The sequence below is a fragment of the Hippopotamus amphibius genome, chromosome 4 (genome assembly GCF_030028045.1).
Source record: "Hippopotamus amphibius kiboko isolate mHipAmp2 chromosome 4, mHipAmp2.hap2, whole genome shotgun sequence".
NCBI lineage: Eukaryota > Metazoa > Chordata > Mammalia > Artiodactyla > Hippopotamidae > Hippopotamus > Hippopotamus amphibius.
In genome coordinates this window covers 81,770,107-81,781,502 of record NC_080189.1, presented here as the reverse complement: position 1 = coordinate 81,781,502, position 11,396 = coordinate 81,770,107, and the positions used below count along the sequence as shown (strand labels likewise).

The window sequence follows — 11,396 nt, the reverse complement described above, 5'->3', positions numbered from 1 at the left end:
TTTTTTTTTTTTTTTCAACTCAGTGTTATGGAAGCGCCAGACTGGGATTTCCAACTGTGTTTTTTTAGGTTACAGGGCCTGGAACTTGGGTGTTAATGAGATGGTTTAAGCTAACGCCACCTCCGCCCGCCTTTGCAGGGTGCCTTCTCTTCCCCTCTCGCAGCTGTGCCAACTCCCGGACTTGGCTGAGGGTAGCCGACAGACCGACTACCCAGCCCAGAAGGCAACTAACGGCGTTATTCCTGAGTCTCCACATTCTTGCTCTGGCCGTAACCTCTCAACAGGCAGGCGGTGCGGCGCCTGCGGAGACCCAGAGCCGGCACTGCGCGATGGACGCAAGCAACAGGCATGACCGGCGTGCCATCACTGCGAGTCTCCAGCGACAGCAGAGGGCGGCGCGCGGATCCTCTCCTTTCTTTAACCCTTCTTCACACAGAGTACCACCCTCCCCGGAAATGGCTCGGTCTTACGTCACGTCACTTCCGGGCCGCACGCCCGTCGTTTGGCGGGAGCGAGCACGCCCGTGCGCGGCAACTTTGATCCCGCCTCCTTTGCGTCTGACACCACTCACCTTCGGCTTTCTCGGAGCGCGACGTGCGTGCGCGTCCCCGGCTTTACGTCAGGGCCGAAGGGAAAGGCCGAAAGAGCGAGGCTAGAAGGAGGGGTTGTGTAGGTTAGGGCCCAACCAGCGAGTCCTGTCGCCCTCCCTCCTCCTGACGGGGAGCGGAGAGGGAAGGGGAGGAGCGAGCCGGGCCGGCCGCGCACACCAGGAGCCTCCTCGTGGAGCGGGGGGAGCGGAGGGAAGGGGCAGCACTGCCACCTCTGCTCGCGGCGGCGAAGGAAGAAGAAAGTCAGGGCCCCTACCCACCGCCACAGACTCAGAAACGCCCCCCCCGCCCCCATCTCCCCGGAAACAGCCCCCCGCCCAACCCCGCACACTCGCTGCCCCAACCGTGAGCTGTAGCCCGGTCGCCCCCGCCTCGCCCCGCCCCGCCGCCCGTCCCTGCGGGCCGCAGAGTGCGCGAGGCCCTAGGCCGGGAGTTGTTGTCAGGCCCAGGCCACTTCCGAGGCGCCCGCCGTGTGTCGCCGCCACCACAGGAGGACGACGTCGACGCGGAGGAGGGGGAGGAGGCGGCGGAGGCGTGTTGTTGTCTCGCCCACTCCCCTCCCCTGAACTCGCACCCAACGTCAGGGCGCGATGGAGTGAAGCGGCGGCGAAGGTGGTACTTCCGCGTTGCGCTGCCCGAGCCGAAAGCGGGGCCGAGGCCGCTCTCCCCCACCCCCGGGGGCACTTGGAGGACTCCGGACACCCCCGCAGGTCGGCGCCCGGCGCATCTGCTGTTTTTGCTGCTGAGGATAGGACGACGAGCACGACCGGGAGCTCCTCCGCCCGGATTCCCTGCTTCCCTCCGGCCCGGAGGCCGCTGCGTACCCCACTGTGACCTGGAACCCAGGGACCCGAGTCCCGACCCGGATTATCGCGGCGCGTCTCCCGGCCGGCCCTGGTGCTCGGTGTCCCTCCGCCGCCGCCGCCGTTCTCGTTTCCGGCGGGGGAGATGGCCAGGATCTGACCCGGGAGGAGGCCGCACCCGCGCCGCGCTCTGCGGCGGGCTCTAGGCGATGCCGAGCAGCTCGGACACGGCGCTGGGGGGAGGCGGGGGCTTGAGCTGGGCGGAGAAGAAGTTGGAGGAACGCCGCAAGCGGAGGCGATTCCTGTCCCCTCAGCAGCCGCCGCTGCTGTTGCCGCTCCTGCAGCCGCAGCTCCTGCAACCGCCGCCGCCCCCGCCGCCTCTGCTCTTCCTGGCTGCTCCCGGCACGGCCGCCGCCGCAGCCGCCGCCGCCGCGGCCTCCTCCTCTTGCTTCAGCCCGGGCCCCCCTCTGGAGGTCAAGCGGCTGGCGAGAGGCAAGAGGCGCGCAGGAGGGCGGCAGAAGCGGCGCCGCGGGCCCCGCGCCGGGCAGGAGGCGGAGAAGCGTCGGGTCTTCTCGCTGCCCCAGCCGCAGCAGGACGGCGGTGGCGGTGCTAGTAGCGGCGGGGGTGTGACCCCGCTGGTGGAGTACGAGGATGTGAGCTCCCAGTCCGAGCAGGGGCTGCTGCTGGGGGGGGCCAGCGCGGCAACGGCGGCGACGGCTGCCGGGGGAACGGGGGGCAGCGGCGGGAGTCCGGCCTCCTCCTCCGGCACCCAGCGGCGCGGGGAGGGGTCGGAGCGCAGGCCCCGGCGGGACCGCCGCAGCAGCAGCGGCCGCAGCAAGGAGCGCCACCGCGAGCACCGGCGGCGGGACGGGCAGCGCGGCGGCGGCGAGGCCTCCAAGTCCCGCAGTCGCCACGGCCACGGCGGCGAGGAGCGGGCCGAGGCCGCCAAGAGCGGCAGCAGCAGCAGCAGCGGCGGCCGCCGGAAAAGCGCCTCGGCCACGTCCAGCAGCAGCAGCAGCCGCAAGGACCGAGACCCGAAGGCCCACCGGAGCCGGACTAAGTCGTCCAAGGAGCCGCCTTCGGCCTACAAGGAGCCGCCCAAGGCCTACCGGGAGGACAAGACCGAGCCCAAGGCCTACCGGCGGCGGCAGCGGTCCCTGAGCCCGCTGGGAGGCCGGGACGACAGCCCGGTGTCCCACAGGGCCTCGCAGAGCCTGCGGAGCCGCAAGTCCCCGAGCCCGGCGGGAGGTGGCAGCAGCCCCTACTCGCGGCGGCTGGCCCGCTCCCCGAGCCCCTACAGCCGCCGCCGCTCCCCCAGCTACAGCCGCCACAGCTCCTACGAGCGGGGCGGCGACGTGTCCCCCAGCCCGTACAGCAGCAGCAGCTGGCGCCGCTCCCGGAGCCCCTACAGCCCTGTGATCAGGTGAGTCCGGCGTCCCGGGCGTCCGTCTTAGGCTGGGCGGGCCAGAGCCCCGGAGGCAGGGCAAGAGGTGATGGGACTCTGCAAAATTCTAGTCCCCGGCGAGGCGAGAAAACCCCACCTCGCACGGGGCTTCCGGTGGGGAGGGGCGTTTTCGCGCGCCCTAGACACCTTGTGGGGGGTTTGGAGGGGACAAAGCAACAGGTCCCTCAGAGTTTTCTTCCTGGCTTTGGCAGGGAAGCGTTCTGAGGAAGAGTTCACAGTTTTAAACTTGTTGCATTAATGTATTAACAGGTTTCTCTAAACTGCTCTTTTCTTTCCCGGCACAGTTGCTTTGGGGAAGCCTCGGGTTGTTTGATTTGTCACAATTTTGAAAGCTCTCCGAAGAGGTTTGATTGCTGGAGACTTAGGAATGGATTGCAGCTCAGGGAGTCAGTATGTAAAGGAGAATCGGCACCAGGTGCTGATGTCAGAGTTAGATGTGGGTTGCAAATGTTTCATATGATTAGTACGGCGGTGGGAAAAGCAGCCTTTCTGTAAAGTTCATTCTTTCAATGTGTGAAAAAGCTTATGTGGAAGCTTATGGTTCCAAATTCGGAAGATAAGGAAGATACGCATTTTATGATCATGTGGAATAGTTTTTTACCTGATCTTCCAAAGTCATGATTTTAAAAAGTAGAAAAAGATGACGAGATTGTGGTTTCTGTGTTGGTTTGTGATGACACCCAGTTGCTAATAACGTAATAGGAGTATAATCTAGTTGATGTAATCCAGTGTAATGGCCGAGTGATTGGCTTAGTACTGGACGTTTTTTACACTGTTACACGATCTGCTATTACTTTAAATTACTATTTACACTTACTTTAAAGTTAACTAGACTTTTGAGTATCAGGATCATTGTTCAGATATCTTTGAAAGGTGAAATTGGAGTAAATCTTTTGTATATATAGCTGTTGTGCCTTACCTGTTATATAATGCTGTTTTCCAAAAAACAGTGTGTGCATTGACATATATTTATCTGTTAAGCAAAATGAATTAAAAGTAGCTCCTGAGGATATTGCAGCTTCTTAAATTCCTTTAGATATCTAGAAATTCTAGGCCTTATAGTTTAGGGTATTACAAAGTGTTCGCATCCCTTGTTTTTCCTGTTGGTCTTACTTTTCATTAATGCCAAGCAGCTGCTGAGTACCTCTAACCACGGTTATGTTGAATCTCAATACAGTATGTGTACCAGTAAAATTAGAACTCTTTGAAGCATCAGCCTAGTGTTTGTAAAGATGTGATGTGAGTAGAGATCTGTGTGTTTGTCTTTAAACCAAAACAGCTGTATAAATCTCTTCATTCTTGCAAGGTTCAAGCACACTTAAAATTTTAGTTGATGCCTTAAGCAAAGAATATCAACATTGAAAACTCATTTCAGCATATCTAGCTTCTGCGTCTTGTAAGAGTTTATATTTTACTTTAATTAAAATAGATTTGCCAAAAGGCTTGCATTTTTGGCAGGTGAATTTGTTTTTGATGGATTAGGTCAAAGTTTCAGCTCTTTAGATAGCAATTTTAAGCATATGATGCAATTTTAAGAATGGATTTTGTGTTTATCAGGCTTTTTAGTTGTTGGATACTTTAATGAGGTCCTTTATTATCTAATAGTGCTGTGTATTTTATATTTATTACAGAGCAGTGGTGTGCGTGTTTAGGATTGTATTTATCAAATGTTTATTGAACACATATTACATGCCAGACTGTTTTATATAGCAATGAAGAGAGAGAAGGTCCTTGCCCTCATGAAGCTTGCGTTCTAGGGGACCATTTGTTACTGAATCTTTTCCTGGTGTCTGTATTGATCACCAGTGTTTCTAAATGACTGGATTTGGAATAAGCTTTAGAATACTTTGACCAATTCCTGACATCCGGTGCTTTGGTTGTGTGCCTGTATATGTTTAGAGATGAGAAGATGTTGCTTTGAGACAGCCTATTCCATCAGATTTGGGACTTCTAGTCCTGGATTGCTCAGTGTCTAGGCAACACCCTGGGAGACTCACTTTCCTAAACTGTAACAGGGAAGTACTTGTGTTTTTTTTTTTTTTTTTTAATTATTCCAAGGATTAAATGAAAGTTTGTGTTTTATGTGCATTTAAAATTGGTAAATTTTGCTGGCTTCAAATTGCATCTCAATAAAGCTGATTTTTTAAAGGGAAAAAAGAAAATTTGTGTTTTGCAAAGTACAGAAATATTATAGACTGTTATAGAAATGTAACATGGTGGAATTTTTATTGAATAGCTTGAATTGCTGGAATTCTTCATATGGAAACAGAAATCTGCCTCCATGTAACTTCTGCTCATTGCTTCAAGTTTAACTTTTTGGAATGATTCAGAGCAAACCTGTATGCTGCCTCTTCAAAATTGTAAAGACAGTTGTTGTGTCTTCTGAGTCATTTCTTTTCTGGGTCAAAAAACTCATTTTTAGTACAGTTTTTAGATTTCACATTATATTATGCCTAGTTTGTCAAATGTCCTGCTTAAAATATGGGGCCCAGAATTTATATTTAAAATAGTTGATTGAAGAACTTGATTTTTTAAATATAGTGAATGTGTCATTACTGTTTTGGACAATTAATTGTACTGTCTTGTCTAGCTTAATGCAGAAAGTTTTGTTTGAGTAATTGTGGTAGGTGGCCTATGTTGTTTAACGAATGGCCTGCTGGATGGTGAGCTCCGTGAAGGCAATGATTCCTGACCATTGTATTCCTAGCGCTCAGTGTAGTATTTGGCACAAGTAGACGCTTAATAATTGTTGAATGGGTAAAGGAAGGGATGATGGAGTTTACTGAGCATATGAAATATTGTGGGCCCGGATATGTAAGCATTTAATAGAGACTGTGTATTTTGCTATAGGAAATAGCAGAGTAATCTTTTTCCAGCCCACATGGAGCTTACATATTAATGAATTGTCAGTGTAGATATTTTTGAGGAAATGCATGCACGTTCAAGATGGTATTGAAACTGTGGAATGAAGATTTTTCTCTGTTAGTTCCTAGAATAAATTCTCTCTATTCTATCGACTTCTACTTCACAATCTGCTCTTTGACTCCAGCTGAATCTTCAGTCCTCTGCTCCTCATGCTTTTCATCAAGTCCCTTCTTAGCTTTCCTTTTTCCTCTTTGTAACTGGGTTACCATATTTTCTTTACTACTTGACTGTTGGGGTGTGAGAAGTCATATAATTTTGCTGATTATTGGACTTATAATAAATGTGCCAGTGGACTGAAGAGAGGGACTGTTTAGAATGAGAGGGACTGGTACTAACATTTAGGTTTTACTGAGTGCCAGGCATTGACAAATACTTAACATACATTCACCTCCAAAACTCTTGTTGTGGTTGGAACATTCCTATTGATAGATTGGGAAACAGAAGCTCTAAAAAGTTAAGTGATTTGTTCCAAGGTCAGCTTGGATTCAAACCCTGGGCTGATTCTGAAGTACAAGCTCTTAATATTGTGCTGTATTGAACCTCACATGGGGTCCAAGGGAGCTGACCACATGACTTAATGATCTGTTTTGCTAAAATTCACCCTGTTTGGGTATTTTTGCATTAATTTCTGTTTCCTGGCCATCTTTGGAGCATTTTGAAGATTTAAAAAACCAAATTTTTCTAAAGGTTCTTTCAGCTCATTTTGTCTTTTAATTTGTAGGTTTTATGAATAGGAGGCTAAAAACATTTCTCGGAGACACTAATAACAGTTATTGATGGTTGTTTTGCAATGGAATGTCTTGGTCTGAAGTCACTCAAGTCAGACCCGTTACAATCAGTACAATAAATTGTTATATATGATTGATTCTCTCTCTAAACGTGTGGAAGTTCTTTTCTACCAAGAAGCAGCAGAAGCCTCTGTTACGGAGTAATATTGAGACCCTGAGAAACTAAAGGTGGGCATACCCTAGATGAAAATTTAAATGAATTTATTAGTATTCATTCACTTGCATATGATATGGGGTATGTCTGGTGTGGATTATTTAGTGTTATGTCCTAAAAGCTAGTGCTCAAAAATATATAAAATGAAGACATTCCAGAATTTTTTAAAAAGCTATTCCTCATAAAATGCTACTGATTTGATATGTACTTAGAAATGTCATGAATATCCTTAGATGAGTTGAATTCCTAAAATGCTTTTCAAAAGTGTTAAAGCACAGGATAGTTGAGTGAGTGCAAAAACACTCAGAAGGAATGGAAATTTGTCTCAAAACCTGTAATCACTCCTTTCATTCCCAAGATGGCCTTGTGTTTTGCTGCTTCTCTGACCAAACCTTACCTGACATTTACATTTACTCGTTCCCTATCGCATTTTTGTTCTAACACTAATATTTATCCCATTTCCATTTCCAGTACCTTAGTTCAGGCCTTCATTTGTAATCAGAGTTCCTGTTATTCTTTTCTTCCCTGTTCATCCATTCTTTTCTTCCTAATTCATTCTTTATCCAGGAGAGTTTTCTGAAAATTTTGGTTAGATTGTATCACTTCCATTAATTAATTTCAAATTTTCTAATGCATTGTCAGGTAATGCCTTTTATGATATGGCCCTATTCTATCAGAGTTCTGTTTTTGGAGGCACTTTTGTTTCTCTACTTTTTTGCTCTTGCTGTTCTTTTAGCTTGAAATGCCTTTTTTCCCTCTTCTCTGCTTCCAGCTTCGCGTTCAAAACCCACCTAAAATTCCACAATCTTAAGACCTTTCTCCATTCATCCAGGAAAACAGTAAATTCCTTTTCTTATATCTCTACAGCACTTTGCTTTGTCTTTGCCGGAAAACCTTTAAAAATTTGTTTGGCTGACTACATTTGTGTTTCCCCTACTAGAGTGTAAGCTCCTAGAAGACAAATTCCAAAGTGTATTCAGTAGTGGTTGAATTAATTTAAATATTTTTCTCCACAAATTAATGCAAACCAACTTTTGCATAGATGCCAGTTGTATCTCTAAACTTACTTGCTATTTTGGTTCACACATACTCTAGGATGGGGGAAGTAATTGTTTTGATTTATAAGGAGAGAATTTAAGAACCTCCCCCTTCTAGCTTTTACTTTACTGGAATGAGTTAAGGATGCTGGGAGTCACATTTAGTGTGAATAAAATAAATTCAGGGACTTCCCTGGCGGGCCAGTGGTTAAGATTCTGAGCTTCCAATTCAAGGGGGCATGGATTTGACTGAACTAAGAGCCCACATGCTGTGCAAAAGGTGCAGCCACACCAAAAAAAGAAGAAAAAAAAAATCAGACTTAGTATTTATATTTGCACTCTGTTGTATGATCAAGATAAATGATCTGTTTTTCTTGGTGAAAATTTTCTGAGTAGACTGTATGTCAAGCTTTTATTTCTTAACTATGAAAAATTAATGGCTATTTCTGAAAAAACAGTTGAAAACTAATGTTGCTTAATATTTCATATATAAGATCATTTAAATCTTTTATTCTATATGTTTTCTATGAATATCACTTAAGTTTTTGTTGTTATTTTTGTTTTTGGTTGACTGTGTTTCACATGGAGATAGATGTTTGTAAACTTTAAAGTGGGTGTTGGAAGCCAAAGTATCAAGATAGAATCAGTGATTCGCAGTGATTTTTGTTCCTTGAATTTCTGCACATGCAAATTATGGTAGAATCTAGTCCTCTTAATATATTTGGAAAATAAATGTAGATTATAGGATTAAAGTCTAGGTTAAAAACTGGAATTTACATAAAATGGAAATGAAAAAGGTAGTGAGAGGAACTGAAAACGAAAGTAGTTAATGGGCTGCATGCCTTGCCCTCTTTTTTGTTTCTGCATTTTCAGTTGCATAGGGACACTTTCACTGAGGTATTTTATTGACACTTCAAACTTAATTTATCCATCATTAAATTAATTACTTCACATCTCTTGGAGTCATTTCTTTTTCTGATACTTCTCTTCATTATTTTTCACATATCTACAAAGAATAGTAGAGGCTTATGGTAGAAATTTTATTGTACAGAAAAGTATAAGAGATTAAAAGTCCCTTTGAATCCAGCTACCTGAGATAATCACCCCCATGACATTTTGCTGAACATTCTTCTAGACTTCTGTGCATATATGCATAAGGACATAAGATTTTACATAACATACTACAATGCTATTTTGTACCCCGTATTCCATAGTGTATTCTTTATATCAGCTCCTAGTATTCTGTTATATGGATATACCATAACTTGTTTGGCCAAGTCCATTTTGCTAGATTCTTAGTTTATTTATTTATTTTTTGTTTTTTTCTATGTTTACGCATCTGTCGCAGAATTTTTGTGTGCATTTGTCCATTATCTCCTCTAGATTCGATTTCCTAGGGATAAAATTGCTGGGGTCAGAAATGGTATACAGGTTTATAATTTTGGTACACTGTCATATTGCCCTTTAGAAAGCTTTTACCAGTTTATATTTCCCAACAGTGTGAGTGCACCTGTTTCTTCAGTCCCACCATCATTTGGAGTTGTCAGATGTCCCATTATTTTTTTTCATTTGTTTTTCTTTAATATGTAATAAGGCTGCCTTTTCATCTATATATTGGATGTTCTAATTTCTTAATTCATTATTTTGTTGTTTTTTTAACTTATAAGAGCTCTTCATATTAGAGGTAGTGTTTTTTGTGATATTAGTGTTTTGGTGTCTTTTAACCTTGTTTATGTAATGTTTAATTTTAAGAAGTTTTTGATTTGTATGTGCGTGTGCACGTGTTTTTAAGTGGCAGTAGTTCTCGCAAACATCCGGTGCCAAAACCTCAGTAATACTTCTCTCCTCTCCCTCCTGAGTTCTAATGAATGTTTGTTCTAATTGGTCCTTCTGTAATGGTCCTTAGTCTACTCTTACTTAGTTTGAAACTCTTTAGCTTACGTCCTTATTGTTGGTTCTGCTTGCTTTTGGGCTTTTCTTCTTTGAGCCCCTCCTGTTTTCTGCAGTCAAATTCATCTCAAAATACCATTTGATTCTGTCATTTTCCTATAAAACATGTTTACAGAGTCAGATTCTTGAACTGGGCATTTAAATTCTCCACCCTAGACTGACCCAAAATAACCTTATCAGCACCATATGTGCTGATGACAGTACAAACTGAACTCCTTAATATTTAAAAAACATGGAGTTGTAAGCCCCCGTACCTTAGTTTAATGCCCTACCTTCAGTTGGCCAATCCTACTTGTCCATTCTTTCAACCATAGTTCACTGTCATCTTATCTATGAAGCCTTCATTAATCTCATCCCAGAGTGATTTCTCTTAATACATTTTGCCCTGAGGTCACTTTTGCGAATACTTACTATATTCAGGCTTGCATTAATTAGAGTTCTCAAACTGCCCGCCCCCCCCCCCCCCCAGTATATTGGACATGTTTCATTCATTTATTTTTTTAAAAAATTAGTTTTATTGAGGTATAACTATATATAGTATAATTCAACAGTTTTAAGTGTACAATTAAATGGGTTTTGACAAATATATATATATATATACACATATATACTTGTGCAACCACCACAGTCATGATAACTGAAACGTTTCTATTGCCCTCAAAAGTTCCCTGTGCCTCTTTGCAGTCCATCCCCTACTCCTACCTGTGGTCCTTAGCAACCACTAATTTACTTTCTGTCACAGTTTTACCTTTCTTCATGTCATATAAATGGAATTATATGGTATGTAATCTTTGATGTCTGCCTTTCACTTAGCATGCTTTTGAGATTCACTGATGTTGCATGTTCGAGTTCCTTTTTATTGCTGAGTAATTCCATTTACGAATATACTACAGTTTGCTTACTCCTTTACCCAGTTGATAAACAATTGAATTGTTTCCAGTTTTGAGCTGTTATGAAGAAAGCTGCTGTGAACATTTGAATATAGATCTTTTGTTTTTATTACTTGTGAGCAAATTAGGGGTGGGACTGCTGTGTTGTAAGGTTAAGTGAATGTTTGACTTTATAAGAAAATGCCAGCCTATTTTCCTAAATGGCTGTACCATTTTGCATTCTAGTTAGCTGTGTATAAGAGCATTACAGTTGCTTCACATTCTCACTGAGACTTCAGTTTTTGTCAGTCTTTGATTTTAGCTGTTCTCATAGATGTATAGTGGTATATCATTGTGGTTTTATTTGCAATTTCCTGATGACTAATAATATTGAACATCTTTCTATTTGCTTATTTGCTCTTCATGTCTTTTGTGAAGTGTCTTAAAATGTTTTTGTTCATATTCTTTATGAACTGGGTTGTTTGTCTTATCAAGTTATATGAGTTCTGTACATATTCTGGATACAGACTCTATCAGATACATGTTTTGCAAAGGTGAGCCAGTCTGTGGCTCACTTTCCTTAACAGTAATTTCAAAGATCAGAAGCTTTAAATTTTCGTGAAATCCCACTTGGCAATTTTTTCTTTTACGATTTGTGTTCTTTATCATCCCCCTCTGCCCTCAGACTTTGCCTAACTCATGTTCACAGGTTTTCTCCTTGGGTTTTTGGTTTTGTTTTTAATTGAAGTACAGTTGATTTACAGTGTTGTATTAGTTTCTGGTGTACAGCAGAGTGA

The 11,396-nt window shown here is 44.5% G+C and overlaps 1 protein-coding gene across 2 annotated transcripts in view; it reads left to right on the top strand.

Annotated features, from left to right (window-relative positions):
- Window positions 1–1,620: 1,620 nt before the first annotated feature.
- The window catches only part of CDK13 (cyclin dependent kinase 13), a 103,421-nt gene continuing 93,645 nt past the window's right edge, over window positions 1,621–11,396 (top strand). For both annotated transcript variants that reach the window (XM_057731037.1, XM_057731036.1), the window contains exon 1: window positions 1,621–2,834. In XM_057731037.1, coding sequence (XP_057587020.1) covers window positions 1,621–2,834 — 1,214 coding nt within the window. The remainder of the gene's footprint in view (window positions 2,835–11,396) is intronic.